The sequence below is a fragment of the Mycena indigotica genome (genome assembly GCF_014461135.1).
Source record: "Mycena indigotica strain 171206Taipei chromosome Unknown Mind.scaff0001, whole genome shotgun sequence".
NCBI classification, from domain to species: domain Eukaryota; kingdom Fungi; phylum Basidiomycota; class Agaricomycetes; order Agaricales; family Mycenaceae; genus Mycena; species Mycena indigotica.
The window spans coordinates 2,579,022-2,604,172 of record NW_023503000.1 but is presented as its reverse complement, the minus strand read 5'-3'; the positions used below and the strand labels follow the sequence as shown (position 1 = coordinate 2,604,172).

Below are 25,151 nucleotides of genomic sequence, written 5' to 3'. Positions count from 1 at the left end.
AAGTATTTAAAGCGGGAAGAAGGAGGGCCGTTCACCAGTAACTCTCCTCCATGGCTGCCCCTCCTCGAGTCATTGTGACACCCAACCCAAAGCCAGAGCGGCACAGAAGTGTCAACAGGCATACGCGACTAGCTGACACTGGCGCATGGGTCGACAGACAAATCGCGACCTCGTCTGCCTCGCGAATCAACACCTGGGTCTGTGACCAGCAACGACTTTGTTCAGACCGGGAAATGCCGAAATACCGACGACCATGGGAGGATGTTGTCTCCCTGTACAGCATTGGGGAGAATGTGCGATGGATTAAAACCGAACGAATCGACGATGTCAGGAGGCGGGTCGATTCACGGATCCGACAACGCTTGGACTCGGAGAATATCGGTATTCAGCGGGATCGAGCGGTCCGGGAGGGATGGAAACGATATGAGAGTGGGTGGGAAAATGTGGATAAGGCAGAGGCTGGGAAGTTGGCGTTTGCTGAAATTCCGTGGCCGTTGCCACTGGGGCACACATTGAAGACGACCGACGACATTATTGGAAAAGATGTGGAGGCATTCTTGCTGTCACCACTTCATTCGGTGGGCCAGAGCAGGAAGGAACGCGTCCGGCAGGCTCTGCTTCGATGGCATCCAGATCGTTGTCGAGGCTGGTTGGCCAAGGTGAAGGAAAGAGATCGGGCGAAAGTTGAAACTGCTGCTGGAGTGGTGGCGAGACAGGTCAACGAGATCAAGTCACGTTTATAAGTTTTGTAGCGTTGAGCGCTAGAGTTGGATGTCTGCCAAAGCTTGAAAGTTGTTAGAAGTCTATAGAAAGAATAAAACACAGCGCTGAGTGTGTTGTGGCGTGAGTGACTGGCAATGCAATCAAGATGAGCGTAGTGGGGGTTCAGCAGCTAGAAGATAGTTGGTATGTTCCTTGGAGATGGGCGTATGATGGCCGGCACTGGAGTTGCTAGTCCCAAATAATCACACAAGCTCGGGGGCCCGGTTTCGTAAAATAAGTAGGGGGGTTGAAAGACAACATTGTGTAGCCTGAGTGGGTTGATTTTTTTTCGGGTGGCACATCCAGGTGGAGGCGAAATTTGGATTGATGGCGAAACCGTGAATGGCATCGCGACAACTTGTGACGATCTACAAACGACACCTTCTTCCTATCCGCCTTGTACCTCCCCTCCTTCCTCCCTTCCAAATGCCCGTACCCCGGGCCACAGCGCCAGATTCCTCACTAAGTCCTAGCGCGTCAGGAGGCCATGGCTTAAGCGTTGGTGGCGGGAACCTCAAGGTCCGTCTGCTCCACTTGATTTATGGTGTCATTGCTAACCTTCCTTTCTACAGATAGTCGGCGTATGCACTGTTTCGTCTTCCCTATACATTCCTGTCTAAAACTCGCGCACCTCTAGGTGCTGCTCGCCATATGCTCTGGATTATTGATTGGGTCGAGTTTTGTCTTCAAGAAGAAGGGGCTTCTGAGTGCACAAGCTGGACGCACGGCTGGAGAGGGTGTTGCTTATCTCAAGTCGGTGAGTGGTAGAGTCCTCACCATCGTGTCTAGTCACTGACTACGGACATTAAAGCCATTGTGGTGGACCGGAATGATAAGTGAGTTGAACACTATCTACCCCGCCTTTGCTAATCGCTTTCCAGTGATGATTGTTGGTGAACTGTGTAATTTTGCGGGTGAGTAGCCCACGCTTGCGACGGCGCGCATGCCCGACCGTCATCGCCACAATAACCCCGATGGGTCTAACCTTTTCCCAGCGTATGCGTTTGTCGAAGCCATCGTTGTCACTCCCCTGGGCGCCTTGTCTGTTGTTGTTTGCGCCATTCTCTCCTCAATATTCCTCAAAGAGAAGCTCACGTTCTTCGGCTGGCTCGGCTGTACCCTTTGTATCCTCGGCTCAGTTATCATCGCTCTCAACGGTCCTTCTGAAGCCACCGTTGGCCAGATCACTGAATTCCAGAAGCTCTTCCTTTCGGTCGGGTTTCTGGTCTACGCTGGAATCCTCATCACCGCCTCCCTCGTTATCATATTCTACGCTGCACCGAAATGGGGCAAGAAGAGCATGCTTTGGTATATCTTTGTGTGCAGTATGATTGGAGGAATCAGTGTCAGCGTTACAACTGGTCTAGGCGCTGCCATAGTCACCACTGCTGGCGGCGATAACCAATTCAAACATTGGTTCATGTACTTCCTAATCGGCTTTGTTGCGGTTACTCTCATAACGGAGGTGTACTACCTCAATGTTGCGCTCGCGCTATTCAATACCGGTACGAGCCCCCCTTTTGGGTTTGAGCAAATTCTCATTTTTTCGCAGCAATGGGTGTGGAAAATTCCTCTGTGATATGTATGACCTTTGACTGATCCATTTTCCTTTTAGTAACGCCCACATACTACGTCATTTGTAAGTGACTGGTTATGTCGCTCCAACATTTGTTTCTGAGCCATAGCACAGTCACGTTTTTCTCTATTGTAACGACAATCGTCCTGTTCAAAGGTCTATCCGCATCACCAGCAGCTATCATTACCCTCGTCATGGGCTTCTTGGTCATTTGCGTTGGAATAACGATCCTGCAAATGTCTAAAGTTGATCCTGAAGAACTGTCCAAGAAGCTGGACCGAAGAAGTACTATCCTTCTGCAGGCAGCTCGTAGCCAGACTGAGGCGATGGAGGAAAAGGTTCGCTGACCATCTATCCATCACAAACTCCGATCATAACAACAATGCAGAGTATGTTGGGAGTTGAAGACCCCGGGATGGATGCCCTGCGTGGTAGTTTTGGAACAGTTGGCAGCATTATCCGTGCCCGAAGCGCCCGTCGCATGTCACAGTCTTCTGTTGCCAGTCGACCACCTGGCGCGATGGCTCCATATGATAGAACCCGCGCCAACTCGACTAATCCGCGATTGGGGCCTGACAGCATTCAGCGACACCAACTCTACGATGCTCCAATGCCCTCTCTTGATCTAGAAAACCGTAGCACCAGGAGCGATAGCACAGCGACAGGTGTTGGTGTTCAAAAACGGACAACAATCAAATTTGGCGCTGAAGATGTTATTCACCAATACCACCCAACCGGTCCGGGCACTCCCCGACGGGACGAACACGCAATTCACACGAATCGGCCAGCTTTTGACTCTCCTGCCGTTTCCCCTGGTCCATTACCAGATCACTCAGGCTACCCACCACGGACAAGAGCGGATACAGAACCAACTTCGGGCGTCGCGGGTATTGGCGCTGCTGGAAGCAAGGACCTTCTGTTGGCTGATGTTGACGATTCTGTCCCACTACGACACCAAACGCTTTCATTACCTGAGGCATACTCTTCCGAAAACTCTACTCAAAGTGCACCCTCAACTGCGGTCCCCAGAATGCCACCTGCAAGGCGGATGGACTCGCGTGACATATTCAATGAGGGTGGTGGACAGGTAAGCGCTGGGGACAGCCCACAGAGCGGCACTCTGCTGAGCTTCCCCAGCGTCACTGATTCTGCCCGCTCTGCCAACTGGGAGGACGGCGGTCCACTACCACCTGTTCCTTCACTTCCAACTGTGTCTGGTTCACCTGCTGGAAGTCAAAGAAGCAACGCCTCGAAACGATACCCACTATCTGGCGGCCAGGAAGATCAAGATGAGAGTGTACGATTATGGGAGCGCGGTGGCCGAGATAGTCCAACGGGAACGGAATCTACTGAGTCAGCAACTTCGGCGGGAGGGATTAGACTGGTGCAACCTGGCCCGCGGTTCTGATGCTCGAGTTGTGAAAGCACCAATGGGACTTGTTATCTCTTTATTTGTCTGTTTTACCTATCACGACCTACGCGCATTGCTACATACCACCCACTGCATATAATCTTATTAGGTGGACTATCTTTGCTGATTGCTGATTTCAGATTGGGTGGATTTGTTCCCTATGTGTCACGTGGGCGTTATAACAATAGCACCTAAAATCCGTCACGCCGACAACACAACAACACGCCTGTGTGATGCATTGCCTTGCGCGACTACCATTTCTCTCCCATGGCGTTCAGCTTCAGGGAGCTCTTCTTTGGGGGCACGACGTTCTGCTGTTGCTTGAGAGTACGGTTGGGGGTGATGATCATGTCCGTGCTAGGCATGCTCTTCGCAGGGATACTGTCAATTTTGTTGTGGTTTGAAGTGTCCAGTGAGCTCCGTTTGTTATTCTAATTTGTCTGTCGACTCAGTTCTGGCAAGCTGCGCTTAATTTGACGAGCAAGGAAAAGGCTGCACTTGTTATCGCTGGGCTGGTTGAAACTCTATTGTTTGTTGCCTCAATGCTTGGGTGCGTTGCCTTTGCCTCACCCTTAACGCCGTTTTTCCCAATCAACTTGCGTAGATTTGTAGGCGCCGTTGTGCGCAAACAACTTTTTGTGCAAATCTACGCCTATTTTATCTACGTGCATTTTGTGCTCAACCTCGGCGTTGCGGCATTTCTGCTCTATACGCTGGTTCATGTGTCGACTACGGACCAAAACAAGGCGTGTCAGCTGGCGATACAGAATGCCGACGCGCAAAACCAGTGCACGAATCTGTTTAGGGCAAGTTTGTTGCCAAAATCGAAACGCCGCTGATGGAGTACAGGTGGGCCTCGGAGTATATGGCGCTGTTGCTGCGGGAGTGTTATTGGCTGAGATGTGTACGTGAATGTTCTTGTTGTTGACTCCCTTCACTCATTCTGAGCAGATGGAGCGATTATCGTGGCGCGCTATGTCAACCAGATCCAGCGCGAGAAACGGAATACTCGGGCCTCTCGCATCAGCAGAATGAGTGCTCGGGCGAGTGCTCGTTATTCGAGTATAAAAGACGCGTCTGAGCATGACAGCATTCCACTTCATGCTACTAACACACCACACGCTGAAGATTTTGACCCTTATGACGACAATGTTGAGGGACCAGACTTCAGACGAACGTCGCTTTCGACCTATCCAGCTTACGAAGACCCTCATGCTGCTGCATCTCCCAATGTCAAGGCCAAGGACCATAATTCAAAGGCGGAGCCATAGCGTATGACTGACCGTCACTGACGGCGAGAACTTTGTTTCGTGTAGAATATTGATACGCTGTTCATTTTTCATCTTCTCAACCCATGTCAATCCCTCCAAGGGCTGAGGCCATATTCTCCATGAAATCGGAACCGACTTTTACAGCGCAGAAATAGACTTTTGGTTGTAGGATTCATCAGGGAGGAACGGGACCATCCAGGCTCTCATCTATGATATCATGGTGGACATAGAAGTCGCGCGCAAGAGTTTTGGAATGAGAGGCATGTTAAAACTGCTTACGCTATCGGTGCGAAGTCATGATTTACATCGGTCACGCCACAAACGCGGTTTCTCTTCCTGCCCTCACCCGACTCCATGCGAGTTCGCATAGAGTTGTGAATACATATGAACAAGCGGCGTTATGCCCAGCGAAAACACATCGTCCAGTCGGTATGCCAGCGGATTAGGTCTGAGTTGCAGATTCATTGACGAGCACGCAGTTTGACAATCTCTTGTACCAACTACACGTTCTCGGCTTTTTCAACTCGAATGTCGTCGGAGACCCATTTCCTCTAACTACTCTCCTCATCCGCTGTCTGGCGCAATCTCAGTGCTCAAAGCCTCGAGATCAAGACCCAGCATGGTCATTGCGCATATTCTTTGGCATCCTGCTTGGCCTCCATGGTCTCATTATGTGGAATCATGCAACCGCCCCTGCTTCCGACAGAGTCGTTATACTTGATTTTATTGGTACAGGTGCGCTCTCCACCAGCCGCAACGACAGCGAGTCTGAGCACCAGTCACAGCATTTGTCCCCTCCAAAGTGCGACTTATCACCTTCGACCTTTTCATCATGTTTCTCCAGATGCTCCTCACTATCATCACCTACGAAACCTCCCTAATGCGTGAAGAGCCTCGCCCTGACCCCCATTCCGAAAATGTGGGCAAACCACACCCGCCCTATGCCCTCGATCTACACTTTTCTTCTGTCGTTGCCCGGCTACGGACTCCGCCCACCCCAGCAATGATCAGGAATTTGCCTGCAGACGGGCTACCGTTACCAAATACGACTCCATGGCCATTGCCTGCTGTAGGATTGCGAGTGCTATTAGGTGTCCCTCCAGGACGAACAGGAAGAAACACAGAGACAAATGAACAACGCGGTGGAAGGATACCAGGTGGTTTAGATGGATAATACGTGTATTTTACTTGATGACGCTCCCTTTGCCCCGTAACGTTGTTGTCACAAGATATTTCGCTTAGACTTTCATCCTGGCCATGTCCCAAACTCCGGTCTTCGTTATGAGTGCGCCGTGTCTTGTCCATATCTTTTTTTCGGTGTTAGTAATTCTTGTCAGACACGGCGCCTGCAAGGCAGTCAGGTCGCAAAGCCCAGATCTCGAATATAACTGCCGCCAAAGTAAAGTTTTTCTAGGTTTTTGCGTTGGCCCTCATCCCATGAAGACTGTTGCAGATGTCATTAGGACGTGTCTGGGGCCTAAGGCCATGTTGAAGATGATTCTCGATCCGATGGGGGGTATACTGTGCGTTGTCTTTTTTTTCTTTCTGTGGACTGGCTTACATATCGCGGCAGACTGACCAACGATGGGAATGCTATCCTACGCGAAATCGACGTCGCACATCCAGCAGCAAAGAACATGATAGAGCTGAGTCGGACGCAAGACGAGGAATGCGGTGATGGGACGACGAGTGTGATCATCCTCGCGGGCGAAATTCTGGCGCAGTCGTTGGCCCAACTGGAACGCGACATCCACCCAGTAGTCATCATTTCCGCGTACAACAAGGCGCTTAACGATGCACTCGAAATCGTCAAGCAGATATCAGTGCCCATCGACACCACCAACGACAAGGAAATGCTCGCGCTTATAAAAACTTCAATCGGCACAAAATTCGTGATGCGCTGGTCGGACCTTATGTGCAAACTGGCCCTCGATGCGGTCAGGACTGTGGCTCAGGACGACAACGGGTTGAAAACAGTGGACATCAAGCGGTATGCACGCGTCGAAAAAGTGCCTGGAGGCGAAATCGAGCAGAGTCAGGTCCTCAGTGGGGTGATGCTCAACAAGGACATTACACATCCCCAAATGCGGCGAAGGATCGCGAACCCGCGTGTCATCTTGCTCGACTGCCCACTCGAGTACAAGAAGGGAGAGAGCCAAACGAACATGGAATTCTCCAAGGAGGTCGACTTTGGCCGTGCTCAAGAGATAGAGGAGGAGCAGGTCAAATCACTGGTGTTGCGGATACTGGAATTCAAGCCTGACTTGGTCATCACTGAGAAGGGCATTTCAGGTGCGATTTAGCGCTAGGTATAATTCCATGACTAATGGCTTTCAGACACCGCGCAGCACATTCTGGTTAAACATAACGTCTCTGCCCTCCGACGAGTAAGAAAGTCGGACAACAACCGCATCGCTCTTGCTGTCGGCGCGACTATAGTTAACCGGGTTGAAGACTTGCGTGAATCTGATGTTGGCACAAAATGTGGTCTCTTTAATATCGACAAAATTGGGGACGAGTTACGTGTCCTCCTCAGCCCCACACACACACATTTTTTTCTGATGATGATCTCAGATACTTTGCCTTCCTGACGGAATGTAGGTCGCCCAAAGCATGTACCATTCTCTTGCGCGGTCCCTCCAAAGACATCTTGAACGAGATTGACCGGAATCTGGCCGATGCCATGAGTGTGGCAAGAAATGTCGTGTTCAACCCATTCCTTGTGCCGGGCGGTGGGGCCACGGAGATGGCGATCAGTGTCGGTTTGCAGGCCAAGGCAAAGAGTATTGTGGGCGTGGAAGGCTGGCCATATCGAGCTGTAGCGGACGCCATGCAGGTTATTCCGCGGACTCTGGCTGAGAACAGCGGCGCCAGTGTCATACGGATACTCACAGAACTACGGGTCAGTCCAAACTATTTCTCGAAAGCTCGCTCTGATGATTTTAGGCCAAGCATGCTAATGGAGAGAGCTCATGCGGTATCAACGGCGAAACAGGTCAGGTAGTAGACATGAAGACACTCGGGTTGTACGAATCAGCGAGCGTAAAGGTTGGTGTTGCTTTTCCCTCCTCGATGTTGTACTTATTCCTCTATTGATCCAAACATTTAAAACCGCTGTGGAAGCGGCGCGCATGCTCCTCCGAGTCGACGATGTTGTCCAAGCTGTTAGGAAAGACCGGGAACAAGGAGGTGGACCAACACCGGAGGAGATGATGGAAGCACAATAGAAGACGAAAAAAAAAATTATTATTTCTCTATAGTTTGAAGCCCAGACTCCGCATGCACGCTAGATGATTCTCGACCAGTTGCTTGCATTTCTCGTCTGATTCTCCGTTGGCGGAGGAGAGAAAACAGTCGTCGCGTGCAGACTTGGTATCGGGGCAGGCACAACATCTACGGGGAATCGAGTATTTGCACCAGTATGTGGCCTGTTACCTACGATTTGAGGCCTTGCGGGTTGAGCGGATTCATTTTAGGATTTGTGGGGTCGTAAGGCGCAGCCGGAGAGGGCGACCACCAGGAAGTTATCTTGGCTCCGTCAGCGGCCTGAAGTTGTGGTTGGTAATCGCTCACTTTTTCGAACATGGACGCGGGTCGGAGGAATCAGGCGGGTCATGTGACTGTCGCTCCTGCTCACAACTCCACATAACCGGAACGCGGTCGCAGGCCCATGAACCATGCATTCGACCAATTTCTCCTGATTGCTTGTATTGTGGTTGTGCTGGTGCTGCTGCTTCACTTCTTCTACCTGAATCGCATTCTTGCCTTCGCACTTGGCTTCGCATTCCGGGTCCTCTATTGGAACCAGAGCCCGTTTAGCATATGGCTTGAAATTGGTGCGTAGCCTCCTATATGTAGTCATGCTCATAACATTGACCGTGGTTGAAGGGTCTATCCACTTCTCTCTTCTTGCTGGTCGTATACTCTTCAAGGATTTTGCCTACCACTCAAGCAACCAGACCATCCGTATAGTCAAGGGACAGATAGAATGGAGATACTGGATTCGCCGGCCAGCATCGGAGAATGATATTGCCCCAGCTCGGGTTTTGGACGACGGTAAGTGTCTCTGCGAAATTCTTGATTCCCCTTCATTCAGTGATAAAACAGCGAAGCATGGCCGGTCTCCGTCCTGCCGCGTGCAAATATCGCTGCAGGGTGTCGAATGGTTCTTGTACAACAGGACCGCTGCCTACGACTCAATTGTTGCCCAGATGGGAGCCAAGACATCTCCCAGTCGTCCGGCTTCGCGAAACACTGACACTGGCGGCCGTCAGTCGTCAGCTCAGCAAGGTTGAAACCTGTTTTCGTTACTCACTTCTCGGTATTTATTCAAAACAGCTTTCGTCAATTCTATGCAGGTCCCGGCCGTTGTTCAGCGAGCATGGCAATGGATACGACAGGAGCTGCCCACACTCGACCCGAAAGATCTATTACCGCTTGGAATTGAGGTTACTAAAGGCGCCATCATTTGTGGCAACCCATCCACTCCCAATTTGCTTGTAGCGGAGTTCAAGCGGACCGAAGGAATGTTTGGCATCGTTCAGGTTTGCGACTCACGATTTCTTTTGGTTTATAATACGAATTTTTCTACAGTCCCGCTCCAAGCATGATCTTTACAAGCAACTGCTCCACCTTACTTTCCAACAAGCCATCGTTCGATATGTCCAGAATGAGAACTACCGTGGGCCCATGACCGTGACAGGCGAGCTCCTCCGGAATCCGATCAAAAAGTACTACATTCCATGCATCGTTGATTTCTAACGCCAATACTTCCAGGTCCACTAAGCTAGATCAAATCTCGGCATATCTATCTTACCAGGGGTTTGCGAAAGTGTGGCGTTCATTGAGGCTCTACAATCTCATCAAGAAATTCCCCACGAACGACGACCTGGCGAGTCACAGCGTCCCGCGGTCTCGTAGTCACGGAAAGCATAAAAGCCTCGATGAGGAAACACCCCTCGGCGCCGATTTTACGACTTTCGAGTATGCGATCGAGCGCAAGATTCTCGAGGCTCCTGTGGTAGAGTTGACCTACTATACGGATGCTGTTGGCGACGTTCCGCCGCTGCCGCATACTATGGACATTGGGCCTGGAGACATAGGGAATGGAGACATGGGTCCAGAGTGGGGCGTTGACCTCGTCATCAGGAGTGGCATTGTGCGATATGGCCCATGGGCGGATCGTCAGCGGTATGCTGGGTTGTGTTGCGTGGGCCATCGCTGATCAGTCTCCGTAGGGCTGAATTGCAAAGAGCATTTTTTCCTGCAACGTACCAGAATGCTGAGCAAACTCCACGACTGAAACCTGGAGACAAACGCGTCTGGACGGCTCTTCAAGTTTTCGTGGAGTTGAGAGATGATACGACACTTTACATTCCATTCCGCGAGGCTTCAAAGGTCAGGATCATATGATATTGATTCTTGTATTCTTATCCATTCACATTGCAGAACTGGCAGTGGGACGGCAAGACATCCATGCAACGGCGATCAAAGAAACGCGACCCAGCTTCTATCCACGTGACCGTTGGCGATCGCTCGTCCATCAATTACATTCTGCCAATGATTGCTGGTCCTGCGGGCTATGAATCTGTCCTGGAAGTGCATCTGGATACAGTTGCAGTGACCTCGAGTCTGAACGACATCCAACTTGTGTCTGCCGAATCGTGTCGCATTCGGGGTGACCTTCCCTCTCCCCTTGAATGGAATGCACTGCGAACATGGAAATTCGGCATATCTTTGCGCCTTCCCGTGCTATACCTCCTTCGAGACCACATCAACATGTTTACCGATCTGGCTAAAGATTGGGCCTCAGGTCCGCCCAGTGACTACCACCGATTCGTTCCAACCAAGTATACCGTCGAGCTCGACCTTCACCATTACGAACTGAACTTATACGTTAACGACAATAATATCATCGATAAGCCACTAATCAAAGAGGAAAATGGTCTGTCTGCTGATATGTATTTGGTCTCTGCTGATAAACCACAGCTTTACTTATTGCCCGTGCCACCCGTTTGCGGAGCGTCGTCCACATCCCATCAGATACCTTCAGACCCGAATCAACGACGGTGCCATTCTCCATTGAAGTCCCCGACATTGCCATCAATCTTTCCCTCCCTCGCTGGAACACGTGGGCTTTGCATGCTCCTCCGGATGGCAATAGTATCGGGAAAGCGCGAATACTCAAATTCGATGGCTCCTATCGATACTTTGCTGATGTCGCAGAGGGCCATGTAGAACAGCTGAAGCTTGGTATCACGGTACATTCCTTCTTAGTCTTGGAGCATTACTTATGTCTGTCTGCAGGTCCGGGACATTGCATATAAAGGGCTTGGATGGTCTATCCGACATTTTATGATCCTTCAAACGAACTATTTTGGCGCTTTCACGACCTTTTCAACGCTATACGAATACCTGGAAAAACGGAAACGGGGCATCCAGGGTGACCCTGTCATGCAGCAATACCGAGAGGGACAGGTAAGTACAGTTGACCAATTTTACCATTTTGCTGAGCAATACTTCCCTACCCTAGCGGAATATGCTCCAAGTCGATCTAGACTTGGATCTTCAGAATGGTACGCTGGTCCTTCCAGCTGGATTGCCTGGATACGAGGATTCCGCAACCCTCCGTGACCCTAACAACAACTCGGGAAATATCGGCTCATGTCTCGTCGTTGAAATTCCTGAACTCCAGGTCCATTTCCGGTTACACGACTATTATATGGGTTCGTTAGCAAGTTGTTGTTGAGTGCTCATCCAAACCCTTATTAGAACTTTCGCTTAATGTTGGTCCTCTCATTGGGTGGATTGACCCGCATTTCCCGGAGAAGATGAGCGATGCACGCGTCCATCGGCGGCCTAAAGAGATCATCGTTATTGAAGGTATACTTTCTGACTCTCTCTACTTTTACTACTCTCTCAAACAACCATGGCTAGGAATTGACATTACAGCAAATCGACTGTTCGGGCCTATGCCCCTCACTGTTACTTATGTCTGCATTTGGGAGATTAAGCTTGGATGTGTCAAGACTATCCTTTCTGCGCACGACCTGGCAATCGTGTCCGCTGCTATCAATTCCTTCTTGCTCAACTTTTCGGATGTCTCAAACGCACCAGCAGCCGCATATCAACTGCCCAGCTACCCTGATAGTACGATCAATTCAACCACCCTTTGAAGCGTTCATTGATCCTTCCTTTATTAGTTACCTTCTTAAAGTTGTCGCTAGAGGGACTTGAAGTAACATGGCGCCTTAATCGTAGTGGGATACACTTATCTTTACCCCGCGGGCTGGCTGTGGATATCAATGACGTAGGCGGCAAACAATATCGAAAGCTCACACGGCTCAGCGTGCCGTCGCTCCTCGTCAAGCTGCTCGTTCGGTCTTCTACAGCCGACCGGCGGTGGCTGGAGGCGGGCGGGCTGGAAACCGATGTACATTTGGATCTCTATGCCGCGCCTGTTGGCTGGAAGGAGAAAGCTGACGCGCAAACCGAATTTGTCACAACGCAAGATCAGTCGACAAGCAGAGCTAAACGAATGCTCAGTAATATGAGCGACGCTGGTGAGATTCTTGGCAAGTAAGAAACTTGCGCTAAAAGGGCTCTAGTGTCGTCTCACCGCAAAGGTGTCTATCTTCCTCAGCCTCGACTGTCCCATGCTCGGCATTATCAGAGCGACTCGAAACGACCAGTGGCTCACCATGCACCTAAACCATCTCATTGGCACAAGCTGAACCACCTATCGGAATCTGATGGAGGAGAAGACGCGTTGGACACTGATAGAGATGCCGCCCTTGCGTAAGTTGTGCTGGTTTGCTGCTGCAAGGGACATGATATACATTGAATTTGTGTGTAGCAAGCGGAGGAGCACACCCATCATCCATCAAAACGATGGGGACCAAATGAGCGGAGATGAATCAGACACAGATGATTTAGACCAAGAAACCTCTTCTGATGACGATTGGTCTGACTTGGGTATGCTCTGCTGTGTCTAATTTTCTTTTTTCCGAACTGCTGCAGATGACCCAACCGATCGTGCTCTGCCACACTTGAAGCAATATTCACGACTTTGTGGTCAATACCTTGCTCTCTATCTTGAGTCCCCATCCAGATGGGAGGGATCGCCGTTTTCTGTTGTCAAGGTCAGTCCAGACACCAATCTGATCGTGTCGGCTGATCCGTTCAAGCCGTTGACACATCATTCAAGTGCCGAAGCGGCTCCATCATCCCCTTTCACTGGATCCGCACCTATGAAATTGGATCCAGAGAAGGGTCGATCGGTATATCGTGTTCTCTCAAAAAACGGCGTCGACGTACTCTTAACTCCGCTGGTGTCCGCAGTTTTAGAAAGCCTTGCATCCGATTTCGGCCAACTTGTGCGTCATGATGCTAACAATTTGATCAGATGCTCACATTTTTTCGAAGAGAACTGGTCCTGAGCTGGTTGTCGATGCCCTTCTGGATAATTATATGTCTAGCTTTGGCAAACAGAACAAAGTCAAGAGTATCAGTCTGTTTGACGTGCAGCTATCCCTCGTCCAATTCCGTGTATTACATCACGTGACGGCGTTTGATGGTAATTCCCCAACGACAACGCGTGTGCCGACTAGTGGCATTGCATCTATGGTATTCTCCTCACGCGATATCCACATACGAGGATCTGGAACGACTTTTGATGTGAAAATTGGGAATATCGACCTCGAATTGAGCGCAGCAATACCAGACTTGGAGGACGCCCATGACGTTGCTCGAATATCTTTGTCGGACACAGGCATCAATTTATCAAAGGCACATGTTGGTGCTGTTCTTGGTGCAACTACTTTGCAGATCGGTCATCGCAGTCTGGCATATATGGCGCGAACTGGCAGCGCGGTTGCGACCACCGTGCAAGATCTCGTCGTAACTGCAAAAAGATGGCAAAAACACCGATCTACTGTGACGTACAATGTCGTGCACTCCATACTCAATGCTTCTCGCACCTCTTCCGTTGTGGATCCACTTTTAGCCATCCAACCTTCCTTCCTTGTTCAGACTGGTCTGCCTCAGGCACTTCGTCTAGATGCAGGCTTTCGCTTCATCTTCCATTTGCGCAATTGTCTGTGGGAGATGCTGCCCAACAGTTTCTCTCTGTCGAACTCCAATGTCTCCGAGTTGGAGGAGCTCTTGAAGGCTCGCCTTGCCACCCTAGATGTGGACACCTTGCATGAGGACCCCATTACTTCATTATATTCCCTTTTTCCCAAACTCAAGTCAGTTCCGGAGGAGTCGCCGCTTCCATCATATCCGACTGTTTCAGCCTCGTTCGAACTCACCAGATTTGCTCTCGTTCTCCAAGACCCATTGGGCGGTCTTGCCAGCGAATTTGGTCTGACTGATGTGGTCCTGCGAATGCATCTGAAGACCGCAGACTTTTCCGAGGCTGCTCATGGGTATTCGTTGATGGGCATATCTCAGGTGTCGCTCGGTCATCCTGCGCGTTCTCTTCATCAGCACGTTGCGCTTTCCTTGTCGACAAGCGGCATTCATGTTGCCATTTCGCCCCGGTTGATGCCTTTCGCTCAAGAGATCTTGCGGGTTCAGCGGAAACACTTCTCGAATGTTGGGAACAGTAGTCGCAGGACGAAGACTCGGTCGAAAGAGTCATCGTCGAGGACCATCACATTCACTGCCAGTATGGACCACATACAGATTCAGGCGGCGGCTGAGAATCTCACGTTTGAATTTGGTCTTGCAGGCTTGCGAGTGGCATCAACTTTGCTCACCCGGAGTAATAATTCTTTGCCACAGTCCATCAATATCTCCACAAGTTTCAAGCAACTTTTCGTGCGAGCACGCTCTCCCACAGATCCATCTGTGCGGACGCTACAGGACATATTAGCCTCCATCACACTCTCGGCTTGCAAAACCAACACCCTCGTGGGTTATGAGGCAACTGCAGCGTCCCAAATTCGTGTTGTCTTTGATATCGGGGACTTCCATTTCAATGTCCCACGTAGTGCTCTTCGGCTGTACCGGTTTGTCCAAGAATGGCGAGCGGATTACTTGCCTGGGATTGAGGCAACAATCAAAGACCTGGTCGCTGAGATGCAGCGAGCGCCAATGAAACCATTATCACCTACTCCCTCGCGGGTCACGCAACGCGCACCGAGTGTCCAAATCAACGGTCATGTGAATTCATTTGGCGTTTCTCTGCAAGTAATGCATGGCACCTGGCTGTCCTGGAGAGTATTCGATATCATCGCGTTCTTGAACTCTGCAAGCGGATTGAAGACCTCTTTTGGGCTGCGATTTGGCTCGCAGGTGTTCAGCATCACTTCCAAGTCGAATACATTTGACGTTGCTCGCGATACCAAGCTCAAAGTTCAATTCCCATCGGTCACTTTATCTGGGGAAAACAATGGCCTGCAGCTCCACACCACCGTGCTCGTCGACTTCTTGGAGTTTAAGGTCAAGCCGGCCCATTGGGACACGCTACTTGCGGTGCAGCAGAAATTCGGGCAGGACTTTAATGACCTTGTTAAGCTGGTCCAGGAAACTCGAGCGGCGAGACCGGCCCCCAAGCTGACCAAGCAGGCCCCGGTGGTCCAGTCTTCCTTGAAGTATTCCGGCTTCTTGAAGATGCGAGGGTTCCGGATTGGCCTCGAAGGCCTTTCGTCCACATTTTTCCTCGAATGCTTTGATATTGGAGGGAGTATCGACAACCTGTCTCGCCGAACCTGGTCGGTGACGCTCACTGACTTGGCCTTGTCACTGGCCCCCAGGGCCGTTGCAGAGCCTCGAAACGCCACTTTCAACCGACAGCGCAGATCAGCCTTTGTCATTGTTGATCTGGAGGTCAAGGGCGGTGAGAGCGGTGCAGATGAGGATGTGGAAAATGTTCTCCAGACGACAATCACAAAAATTCATGCAGTCATGCAGCCCAGTTCTATTGGCGAGGTTGGCGACTTCGTTGATCATATACAGGTACTGTCAAGTTTTCTCCGTCTTTTAGTTGTGTTGCTGACATGAACACAGGCAGAAATGTGGGACCGCAAAGAGCAGCGAGCCGTCGAACTCGCTGCGTTCAAGGAGAAGGCTCAGAGTATTCTGAAAACCTTTGAAGTCGACGTCAAGGACGATCAGGAAAAGGAGACGTCCACATGGCTCAAGTCTTATTACATCAACCTGTCAATACACAACATTGGTGTCGCATTCCCACTCATTCACGACCCTACCCTCGAACTCCCACAATCAGGCTCTGGAGATACGAGTGCAGTGAGAGCATTCTTATTCTCGATCAAGAGCATCAAATTCGGGACACGTCGCGGCGAGTCTGGCGAAGCCAAGATGCAGGACTTGTCTTTCCAGTTTGTATCTCGGTCGGTTTACATAATTTCACGTGATCGCAGCTCAAGCCTTTTGCAGATTCCGGCAGTCGGTTGCTGCAGATTTCTCTGGCCAAAACCATCAAACCCGTAATCGTCTGATTTATCCTGAAATGACTGCCCAGCTTCGGTCTGCTGGACTTGTCTCTGCTCGCAACATTTGGATGCGTGCCACAGTTAGCGGATTTATCTTGGATCTGGACTCAAGCATCCCCGATTATATTTTTTCGATCATTGACGTGTATGAGCAAGGCAAAGAGCGAGTGACCAGGTTGAGTGCAAGTTTGCCACGTGCTACGACTCCATCTGTGACTCCCGCTGCTCAACAATACCCTGCGCTTCCGACATCGAATGTTTTCGCGTCACTCGTGTTTTTGAGCGGCAAAGTACGCGCCTACAACAGGGCTGCTTCTGAAGTATCCATCGCAACCTCGTCATCCTACATCAACGGTCAACCCACCGACGCACAAGTCATCAACATGGGCGCAGATGTCTTCAATTTGCCGGTTGTCTCGGTGTGGGCAGAGTACCGTGCCACACCAGCCTCACAAAAAGTGGGAAACAATTCGGACTCTGAGCCGTCCATCTTGGTCTTCAAGAGCACTGTCCATTCCAGCCAAAACACTCTCCGACCGACGACATTGCTTCCATTCTTGACGGAACTGGTCAGCCGCATTGAAACACGCATGCGCCAGGCTAGCAGACGATCAGGCGTAGTCCTTCCTGAGACCTTTGATATATCAACTCCCAGTGTTCAAACGAAACAACTCGAACTCCCAGTTAAGAAGCCAACAACCGAGGTCGCGATACAACCACAGCAACGCTTCCAAATGGTTTTCAGCTTGCGGATAGACCAGTCGAAACTCGAGCTGACTTGCCAGCCTGATGTCAATGTTATTGCTGGACTGCATTGGGACAGCGGGGGATTCGTTCTCCATGTTTCGCCCTGGGAGCGTAAGGTGACTTTTACAGGAAGTGTTGGCGGGCTCAATGTTGGGCTGAAACATGGATTCTTGAGCGAAGAATGCGCCAAATTGGACATGCGGAATTTGACCTTCTCTGTAACATTTGCCAAAACTGCAATTTCTCCCGGCAAGTCGGTCAGCTCTGTCTCCCTTGTACTCGACACGGAAATTCTCGGCGCCGTCAGATTCTCCCGATTGCAGGATATTTTATGTTTCAAGGCCGTGTGGTTAGATCGAATTCCCATCTTCAATTCGAGCGCCGCAGTCGACACACAATCAGTATCCAAATCTGTGGCCGACAGTATCCCGCAAACAGCAGTGGCCCATGAATTCACCACTCTGTTGTTGATTCGCATACGACAAATCAGTCTTGAAGTTGACCTTGGCCAATCCATCAGTTCGATAACCTTGGACCTCCGAGAAGCGATGGCGCAGACTAAAATCACGGAGGAGCTCAACGATGTCCTACTTTCAGTCTCCGATGTTTCCATTGGCGCGAGAGGCAACCTGTCTGGTCACGCCAGCGTTGCAAATTGTATCTTCCAGACAACTCGAAGGACCCCAACAAGTAGTGACGCAGGTTACAACCGTATGCTGGAGCTGAGAATGACATCTGATGCTCTTGTCGCGGTTCTGGAGTCAGACCACCAAAAACTGCTCTTCTATCGGTAAAGATGTCTTACTCTTTTTGCCAGCTGAAGCTGATTTCTGATGCAGAGCCGAACCCATCGAAGTTGATATCTATGATGACTGGTCCGGTCTCTCAACAGAAGCAGGTTCTACGGATCGGGTGGTTCGCTTGCTTGCGTCAGTTGCCAGCCCTGAAGTTGTCGCTGTTGTGACTGTTGGCACCATTCCCAAATTGCTTTCATACGGGAACAAGTTCAAGGCAAATCTAGAAGCCCAACGCGAAGGGGCAAGTCGAGAGTCAAAGACATTCCATCTCAGTCGAACCCCAAATCCAGACAATCCGTTGTCGGCTGTTGCGGAAGCCATGCTCGTGTCTGCCAAAAGTCGATTCAAAGAGGCGGATGCGGGGCTTTCTTATGTCGTGAAGCAGCGTCTCAGCCTTCGACTGGGCACTTTGCGTCTGGTCGTTTTCCCACGGACAGTAGGTGACCTGGAAATGGCGCAGTTCATTGGCAATGATGTTGGTGCGCAACTTGAGCGTTTGGTCAAGTCGGATGCATCGCCCCATCGTGACCTCAAACTGTCTTTCTCGTACATGTCGATTTCGCGGCTTACTCAGTTGGGGCATCTTGCTCCCCCGACCATCGCGACTGTGGGAGCAGAATGGATGGCGCCTCTAGTTAAAGACGCCAGCGAGGCCATTATCGTGGGGCTGCCTTCGATGGAAATACACATGATCAGCGAAGAGAAAACAGAGGCCATTTCAACTCGCGCTCTTGACTACGACTTCGACAGCCGATTCAACAGACGCGGTGCTCAGAACTTTGAGGACATCTACATCTCGCTGAACGTGTCACTATATTCCTGGCTGACCCTCTTGCGAAAGAACTTGTCGCGGGAGATGGATCAAGTCAAAGCGACTGCTGAATGGCGCACAACGGTTGCTTCAGCGGCCCCAACTGGTACTCGTCGCAAGATGGCGGAAATCCAGAGCGAACTGGCGAAACCCACTCGGGCACCAGTCAAGTCTGCGACTCTCGCACACCCTCCAAGCGACAATTCAGCAATGCTTTCACAAGACACTAATGACCCATCAAGTTCAACTGAAAAGGCTGGACTTGTCTATCGACCAAGGCGGCGACAAATCGAGAGACTGACAATGCGACAACTGGGAGAGGCCACACCTGATGTGATGCATCCGTTTTTCATGAAGAAGGCGGGATTCAATCTTGAAGACTCGTTCCCGCAATACGTCAACGAATATGCGACTGGCCCGATGGAAGAGATCATGGAAAGTCTGCTCAAACTGTACACGCGACAATTGCTGGCGGGGAGTCGTGGTGGTGGTTAATTTAGCATTCATTATTAATCGTGTAAGACCAACTGTAGATTCTATTTGCCTGTGACAGGCCCTCGGAAGATACTCAACAGAGCAAAGCAACCATAGAGTAAGCCAATGGGATAGGCAACGAGGAGACGCTGGTCGGACATGCGCAAGACGGCGACGAATATTCCAGATGCCGAGTAGGTGCACCAAAGGATGGAGAGAAGAGAGAGAACGTAGCCGAACACGTCACTGAGAAAAGGTAAGCAACAGCAACACAACTGCGTGTTAGCACATACTCGAGTGGTAACATGACGCTATAAACACCAATGCCAACCAGAGGTAGAAGACAATAGCCAAGGACGGAGGCAACGCGATAGGCGTCAATGCCTTGCTCGGACATGAGATTGAGGAGTGTGTATATTGACAGTGACCCGAGCAAGCCAACGCCATAGACATATCCAAAGTTGGATTTTCCGGACTTGACGCAGGTGAGTACAGCAAAAGAAGGAGACCGACGGCCAACTTACGAGCAGTAGACAAAGTGCAAAACAGAAACAGACACAGACAGGGCCAGCCAGATCAGCATCATCCATTATGTGCTCGTTGACGCTGCTCAGCGGGTTGAGCACCGTCAGTGATTTTGTACGGATATGCGAAAAGTTTATTCCCAGCTCTGGGGAGGGAGAATTGGAAAGAGCTGTAACGTGGCCGGCCGACGCACCTTCTAGTAATGGCGGCTCCCCCTCAAAACCACCCGTCCCAAATGCAGTCCACCAGCCTCCTGACGGCTGAATATTTCCCTCAAACCCGGCAGGCCTGTCGCCTCCAATAGTTCCCTGAGCTCCAACATTTCCGTCTAAATTCGAGCGTGTGCCCGAGTAATACGCGTTGGGATCGCCTTGGCCGGGGGCAGGAGTATAAAATTGGAGTGGCGCGCCGTGAGGCTGGCCGCCGTAGTATGGGCCTTGCGACGACGAAGCGCCGTACTGGTCTTGCCACATAGGATTTTTGGGGAAGTGATAGGTCGTGGCACTCCATCACGTAATCCGTGACCGCATCGTTCTGTTCTGTGACGGTGACTCCTCTTTCTCTCCCACCCAGATGGTGAGTGATCCGTTCGGTTGCGTGCAGAAACTCATTTTTTTCTTGTTTTACAGCCTCAGGTCTGTGCACTTATTTAACGTCTCCTTTTCATTACCGACGCTCCTACAGAACGAGTACATCGAGGAGCACATCAAACGACATGGGCGGAGGTTAGATCATTTTGAACGCAAGTGAGTTTTCCAATATTACTCGTGTGCAACACACTGAGTGAAAAATAGGCGGAAACGGGAGGCCCGCGCGGCTCACCGGGATTCTGCCATTGCTCAGAAAGCGTTCGGGCTGAAGGCGAAGATATTACATGCCAAACGACATGCAGAGAAGGTCCAACTGAAAAAGACGCTCAAGGCGCACGACGAGCGGAATGTCAAGCAGGCCGACTCGGGGGCTGTGCCAGACGGTGCGCTGCCCACGTACCTGCTCGATCGTGAAGGCCAGAAGGACGCCAAGGCGCTGTCGAGTGCGATCAAGCAAAAGCGGAAGGACAAGGCTGCCAAATACGCGGTCCCGCTGCCCAAGGTCCGGGGCATTGCGGAGGACGAAATGTTCAAGGTGATGAAGACGGGGAAGAGCAAGAGCAAGGCGTGGAAGCGGATGGTGACGAAAGCGACCTTTGTTGGCGAGGGCTTCACGCGGAAACCGGTCAAGATGGAAAGGTTTATTCGGCCGATGGCTCTGCGGTACAAAAAGGCGAATGTAACACATCGTGCGTTCCAGTCCTTTCATTTTTTTTCACCTAGTTCTTATGCCGTTGCAGCCGACCTCAAAGCAACATTCCAACTCCAAATACTTGGCGTGAAGAAAAATCCACAGTCACCCATGTACACCCAACTCGGCGTCATGACCAAGGGAACCGTCATCGAGGTCAATGTCTCCGAGTTGGGCATGGTAACGACCGGTGGAAAGGTCGTGTTTGGCAAGTATGCCCAAATAACGAACAACCCCGAAAACGATGGCTGCATCAACGCTCTCCTCCGTGTGTTCCTTTGTCATATGTGCCCCCTCCACACTAATTTGCTCTGCAGTTGTATAATATTGTACTCCATATTGGCTTGCTATGTTATATAGACTGCCTTTCAGTGATGATCAAATGCCTCTTTGGGAAGGGCATCCTTCAAAGTGTTTCTGCATCAAAAGTCAGTCTGTTTTGCTCTGTTCGCCGGCTCTCTTACATCAAGCTGGTCACTTCTTCCCAATGCCCACCGACCACCTCTAGCGACCTGATCAGTGTGTTGATATCGTCCATCAGCAGTCTAACTGTCTGCGCTGGCGGGGGTTTAACGTCCTCGAATATCCTCCTGTGGTTTCCGGTATGGCCCTGAGACTTGGCATCCCATACAGCTAAGGTGAGGATTCCTACCGCCAGTTGGCCAACCGCTATGAGGATAGGCACGTGTCTCCAGCCACGGGCACATTGGACCTCAGCGATCTGTGTTATTGAGCGCGCAGAGGTCACGCAGTAGCTAAGCGCGGGAACGGACGAGTTGATGTGATGGGCGGGCGGGTTTGGCATCGTTGGGGTCGGGACTGGTGGGATGAATGCCCGCCAAATCAGGATTTCCGCCAGATAGTACGTCGCGATCAAACATGCTGACTAGGGATAGCGCATTGGAGATTGAACAGAGACAAAAGCGCGTTCAAGTTCACCTGGTTTGCAAACACCTCATCCTCGATTTGAGGCGACCAACGCACTGTCAAGATACCATCAAAAATGCGGTGCGATAAGATAACGTGAGACAAACAGTAGTCGGGCACTGAATGAAGCCAATCTTGCAGCGACTGTGTCAACTGGGCGGTGACTTCCTCGGTGCGGACCTTTGCTATCCTTCCTAGCAGCGCCGCAGGATTGGGGATCGCGTACTGAAACGAGTGCATAGACATAAGAGGAAAAAAGAAGACCGTACAATTGTTTTCACAGTAAAGGTCACGATTTGCGCTAATCGGAGCCAGAGATTGAAGTACGTGATGCGGCAGGGAATTTCGCTCGGTTGTTTAAACGGAGGATCCGCCTCCCAGAATTCGTCGTCGACTTCTAGACACATATCGAGGTCAAAGCTGTAGTAAAAGATTAGTGAACCAAAAATGATGGTCTTGAGTGAAAGTCATACTCCTCTTCGTCAAGGGCACATGGACGGCCCAGTATCGCGCTGCCAAAGCGGTCGTACGCGATCAGACACCACACCGCTCTTTTCCAAAGCTCCTCTTCTACACTAGGCGTGTCGCTGTAGATTTTCTGACGATGGGCACCCACATCCAGTGCCTTTCTCAGCCCGATGCTGACAAATATCCAGGCGGCAGACGGGTGCGAAGCCGAGCCGCGCAGGTAGAATGCAATGAGGCTGAATGTTTGGACCTCTTCCAAACATGCGGGGTAGAGAAGGGTGCGTTTTGAGCGATGGATTTCTGTGAACGGTTATGAGAGTCGGAAGTAGGATAAATTGCGGGAAACTACCCATTGCAAGAGAATAATAGTGACGTCCCGCCTCACTCCAATCAAACCCGCCGGAGGTGGTTCGTCTGCAGTTTCGGGGTAGAACCAAGGGGTCATTGCTCCAGCGACTGGCAACGGCGAAGAGCGAGAGGCACACGCAGGCGAACCAATGGTGGCGATGGTGCAGCTTTTCCTGGAACTGACGTTCGAAAGTCGGGCGGTGGAGGAGAGGCAGTTGTGGGTTGACGGATGCAAAATAGATGTTGATGAGGTCACTCGCGAGTGAATCCGGAGGAAACTCTTTGACGAGGGACCCAATTTGGTGGACATCAGTAGTAGATCGTTCCCATTCTACCTCCCACTAGGAAAGTTCAGTTGGCCCTATATGATCTAATGAAAAAACACACGGGAAGAGGCTCCCAGAATTCATTCCTGCGGGTGGGGGTATAATGATCCTTGAGTGTTTTAGGCTTCTGCTCGTCCTGTTGCTTATTCTCCTCTTCGATGAAGAGCTCTCTGTAGCGCCTGGTCATGTCAATAAGACTAATCAAACTACTTTTCCCGTGAAAACGTGTGGTGATAGTATCGAGTGGATCATCGCCAGAGGACCGTTTGCCTTGGTCATAGGTCGCAGTGAGTTTGCGCAAGTCACCCTTGATTACGTCCGCCATGTTCTCCGAGTCGGATGAGTTGAGCTCGTCGGAGTCGTCAGAGTCAGAATTGTCCTGTCTCCAGTGAGAGTTGAGTGCAAGATGGGAGGTGAAGCGAATGCTTGTCCGTGGTGGTGAGCTTGGTCGCCGTGATCGCGCACTTGCTTTGCCAGCGCTGCTGCTGCTGCTGCCTCCGATGTCGTCTTTCCATGAGCCACGGACAATAGGGGGTCCAAGTTCAGAGCTGAAATCGGCATCCGGACGGACGTGATGCAGCAGTTCCTCGAGTTGTTCAAGCCTATCTTCGAGTGCGGTAACATAACTGTGTAGCCGATCAGGTCAAAAAGGTTTCACTTGCAAATAGGCTACTAACGCTTTTGGTGGCCCTCGAGGAGTTGATGCTTCACTGCCCAGAATAGGTCAGAACGACAGCTCGTCAAAATGACACTTTACAGGTATGTGCATGACTTTCCCAGGACACGGCAGCTGGAGCAAACACTGTTGACCTGTTTGGGCCCGTCGCAACGCGTTTTCCTTCGTCGACAGGCATCGCAGGCGCGATTTACAGCGCGGACCTGCCTAACCGCTCTATTTGATTCGCCTAAACGGCCAATGAGCGAGGGGAAGGACATTAGCTGCTATAAATACTCGAGGTGGAAGGGTACATTCGAGAGTCATACTAAGGGCGTGACCAGTAAAATGTCTCTTGCCAAGAACGTCTTCCGAAGCCTCTCTACTTTCTCCCGCCCAGCGCCCATTCCGCTTCCACGCGAACAACAGCGCGAATTTGAGCGACTACAACGAGATGCTGGTACCACAACTACCGCCAGCCAAGAAGAACTTGAACTCCATCCTGACGCACGAAAGCCTCTCAAACCTGACTTTGAGGGTGATGTAAACCCACGGACGGGAGAGCAAAACGGGCCAAAGCATGAACCAGTGAAGCAATGGGCAGAAGGCGATTGGAGTTTTAAGGGCAGAGTGTCTGATTTTTGAGATTACAAGAGAGGGAAGAACAAACACAACTACACAAAATAGTAACTCTACCCTCCTTCACCGTCTTATACCGCGCGATGGGGTTGGGGCGGACCCGCGGCCACGACGGGCTACAAATAACATCAGTGGATAGAAGAGAGAGTCTGTTGAGATCAGATACACACCATTTGCTAGAACCAGAAATGTCAATATCGAGTGTGAAAGGCAAACAAGTCTGAGACTGACCTCGCATAATCGTCGCTCTTCCTCTCGCTGTGCCGATACCCCTGCCCCTCATCGCGTTGGGTCCCACGCGTTTGAACCTACCATCCAAAGTGAGAAAGAAAAGAGAGTGGAGAACACATTCGATAACTTGCATTGGCGCGTTTTGCAGCATGTCAGGCACGATGAAGAAGCGAACCATACTCCCGCGAATGTAGACCTGATCTAATTGAGATACGCGGCCATCGCGACCAGTGACGGTAATGTCTTTTAAGGAGATGTTCAGGTTGTCCTCCGCTGTTAGTAGATGATGAGTTGAGAATGGCCCCAATCGCCGTGACGCACCTTCAGCCAATTTTCCTCGATACATCGCCCCAGTTTTGAGCTCGACAGTGATGATGTGTCCGAGAGATTCGTGCAGTAGTTTTACGGGCACACCGAGTCCTGCGCTAGCCATGGCGGACGGA

General features: G+C 50.9%; 10 protein-coding genes across 10 annotated transcripts; 7 read left to right on the top strand and 3 right to left on the bottom strand.

The window, feature by feature from the left end:
* Positions 1-50: 50 nt before the first annotated feature.
* On the top strand, positions 51-743 carry MIND_00076400 (uncharacterized protein; the record flags this gene model as incomplete). Its single annotated transcript, XM_037357723.1, has 1 exon — positions 51-743. The coding sequence occupies one exon, from the start codon at positions 51-53 to the stop codon at positions 741-743; it is 693 nt and encodes a 230-aa protein (XP_037225633.1).
* A 445-nt stretch (positions 744-1,188) lies between these two features.
* Positions 1,189-3,746, top strand: MIND_00076300 (DUF803-domain-containing protein; the record flags this gene model as incomplete). The annotated part of the gene is made up of 10 exons (XM_037357722.1): positions 1,189-1,281; positions 1,335-1,343; positions 1,400-1,519; positions 1,574-1,598; positions 1,644-1,676; positions 1,758-2,267; positions 2,315-2,320; positions 2,378-2,401; positions 2,453-2,676; positions 2,727-3,746. 10 exons carry the CDS (start codon positions 1,189-1,191, stop codon positions 3,744-3,746), a joined length of 2,064 nt encoding a protein of 687 aa, XP_037225632.1.
* Positions 3,747-4,016: 270 nt separating this feature from the next.
* On the top strand, positions 4,017-5,020 carry MIND_00076200 (DUF1746 domain-containing protein; the record flags this gene model as incomplete). The annotated part of the gene is made up of 5 exons (XM_037357721.1): positions 4,017-4,161; positions 4,212-4,299; positions 4,354-4,555; positions 4,599-4,653; positions 4,701-5,020. 5 exons carry the CDS (start codon positions 4,017-4,019, stop codon positions 5,018-5,020), a joined length of 810 nt encoding a protein of 269 aa, XP_037225631.1.
* Positions 5,021-5,404: 384 nt separating this feature from the next.
* Positions 5,405-6,194, top strand: MIND_00076100 (DUF1746 domain-containing protein; the record flags this gene model as incomplete). Its single annotated transcript, XM_037357720.1, has 3 exons — positions 5,405-5,449; positions 5,500-5,755; positions 5,806-6,194. The coding sequence occupies 3 exons, from the start codon at positions 5,405-5,407 to the stop codon at positions 6,192-6,194; spliced, it is 690 nt and encodes a 229-aa protein (XP_037225630.1).
* An 83-nt stretch (positions 6,195-6,277) lies between these two features.
* Positions 6,278-8,247, top strand: MIND_00076000 (T-complex protein 1 subunit gamma; the record flags this gene model as incomplete). Its single annotated transcript, XM_037357719.1, has 7 exons — positions 6,278-6,305; positions 6,358-6,419; positions 6,464-6,543; positions 6,594-7,312; positions 7,358-7,538; positions 7,595-7,926; positions 8,021-8,247. The coding sequence occupies 7 exons, from the start codon at positions 6,278-6,280 to the stop codon at positions 8,245-8,247; spliced, it is 1,629 nt and encodes a 542-aa protein (XP_037225629.1).
* A 27-nt stretch (positions 8,248-8,274) lies between these two features.
* Positions 8,275-8,855, bottom strand: MIND_00075900 (COX17-domain-containing protein; the record flags this gene model as incomplete). Its single annotated transcript, XM_037357718.1, has 3 exons — positions 8,594-8,855; positions 8,460-8,548; positions 8,275-8,413 (listed from the first exon to the last, which is right to left on the bottom strand). The coding sequence occupies exons 1-3, from the start codon at positions 8,603-8,605 to the stop codon at positions 8,275-8,277; spliced, it is 240 nt and encodes a 79-aa protein (XP_037225628.1). The 5' UTR covers positions 8,606-8,855.
* On the top strand, positions 8,691-19,329 carry MIND_00075800 (uncharacterized protein; the record flags this gene model as incomplete). The annotated part of the gene is made up of 21 exons (XM_037357717.1): positions 8,691-8,856; positions 8,909-9,076; positions 9,128-9,310; positions 9,359-9,564; positions 9,614-9,750; positions 9,797-10,210; positions 10,258-10,417; positions 10,469-10,964; positions 11,009-11,280; positions 11,327-11,497; positions 11,553-11,745; positions 11,792-11,902; positions 11,957-12,169; positions 12,223-12,582; positions 12,628-12,817; positions 12,876-12,994; positions 13,040-13,395; positions 13,445-15,982; positions 16,034-16,377; positions 16,424-18,016; positions 18,066-19,329. The coding sequence occupies 21 exons, from the start codon at positions 8,691-8,693 to the stop codon at positions 19,327-19,329; spliced, it is 9,654 nt and encodes a 3,217-aa protein (XP_037225627.1).
* A 41-nt stretch (positions 19,330-19,370) lies between these two features.
* On the bottom strand, positions 19,371-20,333 carry MIND_00075700 (uncharacterized protein; the record flags this gene model as incomplete). Its single annotated transcript, XM_037357716.1, has 4 exons — positions 20,027-20,333; positions 19,833-19,978; positions 19,602-19,783; positions 19,371-19,554 (listed from the first exon to the last, which is right to left on the bottom strand). The coding sequence occupies exons 1-4, from the start codon at positions 20,304-20,306 to the stop codon at positions 19,371-19,373; spliced, it is 792 nt and encodes a 263-aa protein (XP_037225626.1). The 5' UTR covers positions 20,307-20,333.
* A 73-nt stretch (positions 20,334-20,406) lies between these two features.
* On the top strand, positions 20,407-21,439 carry MIND_00075600 (uncharacterized protein; the record flags this gene model as incomplete). The annotated part of the gene is made up of 6 exons (XM_037357715.1): positions 20,407-20,409; positions 20,463-20,468; positions 20,518-20,579; positions 20,628-21,112; positions 21,164-21,382; positions 21,432-21,439. 6 exons carry the CDS (start codon positions 20,407-20,409, stop codon positions 21,437-21,439), a joined length of 783 nt encoding a protein of 260 aa, XP_037225625.1.
* Positions 21,440-21,482: 43 nt separating this feature from the next.
* Positions 21,483-25,141, bottom strand: MIND_00075500 (Zn(2)-C6 fungal-type domain-containing protein; the record flags this gene model as incomplete). Its single annotated transcript, XM_037357714.1, has 12 exons — positions 21,483-21,531; positions 21,579-22,000; positions 22,054-22,097; positions 22,149-22,266; positions 22,311-22,461; positions 22,515-22,809; positions 22,859-23,198; positions 23,245-23,809; positions 23,861-23,893; positions 23,941-24,088; positions 24,535-24,981; positions 25,030-25,141. The coding sequence occupies 12 exons, from the start codon at positions 25,139-25,141 to the stop codon at positions 21,483-21,485; spliced, it is 2,724 nt and encodes a 907-aa protein (XP_037225624.1).
* Positions 25,142-25,151: the final 10 nt, after the last annotated feature.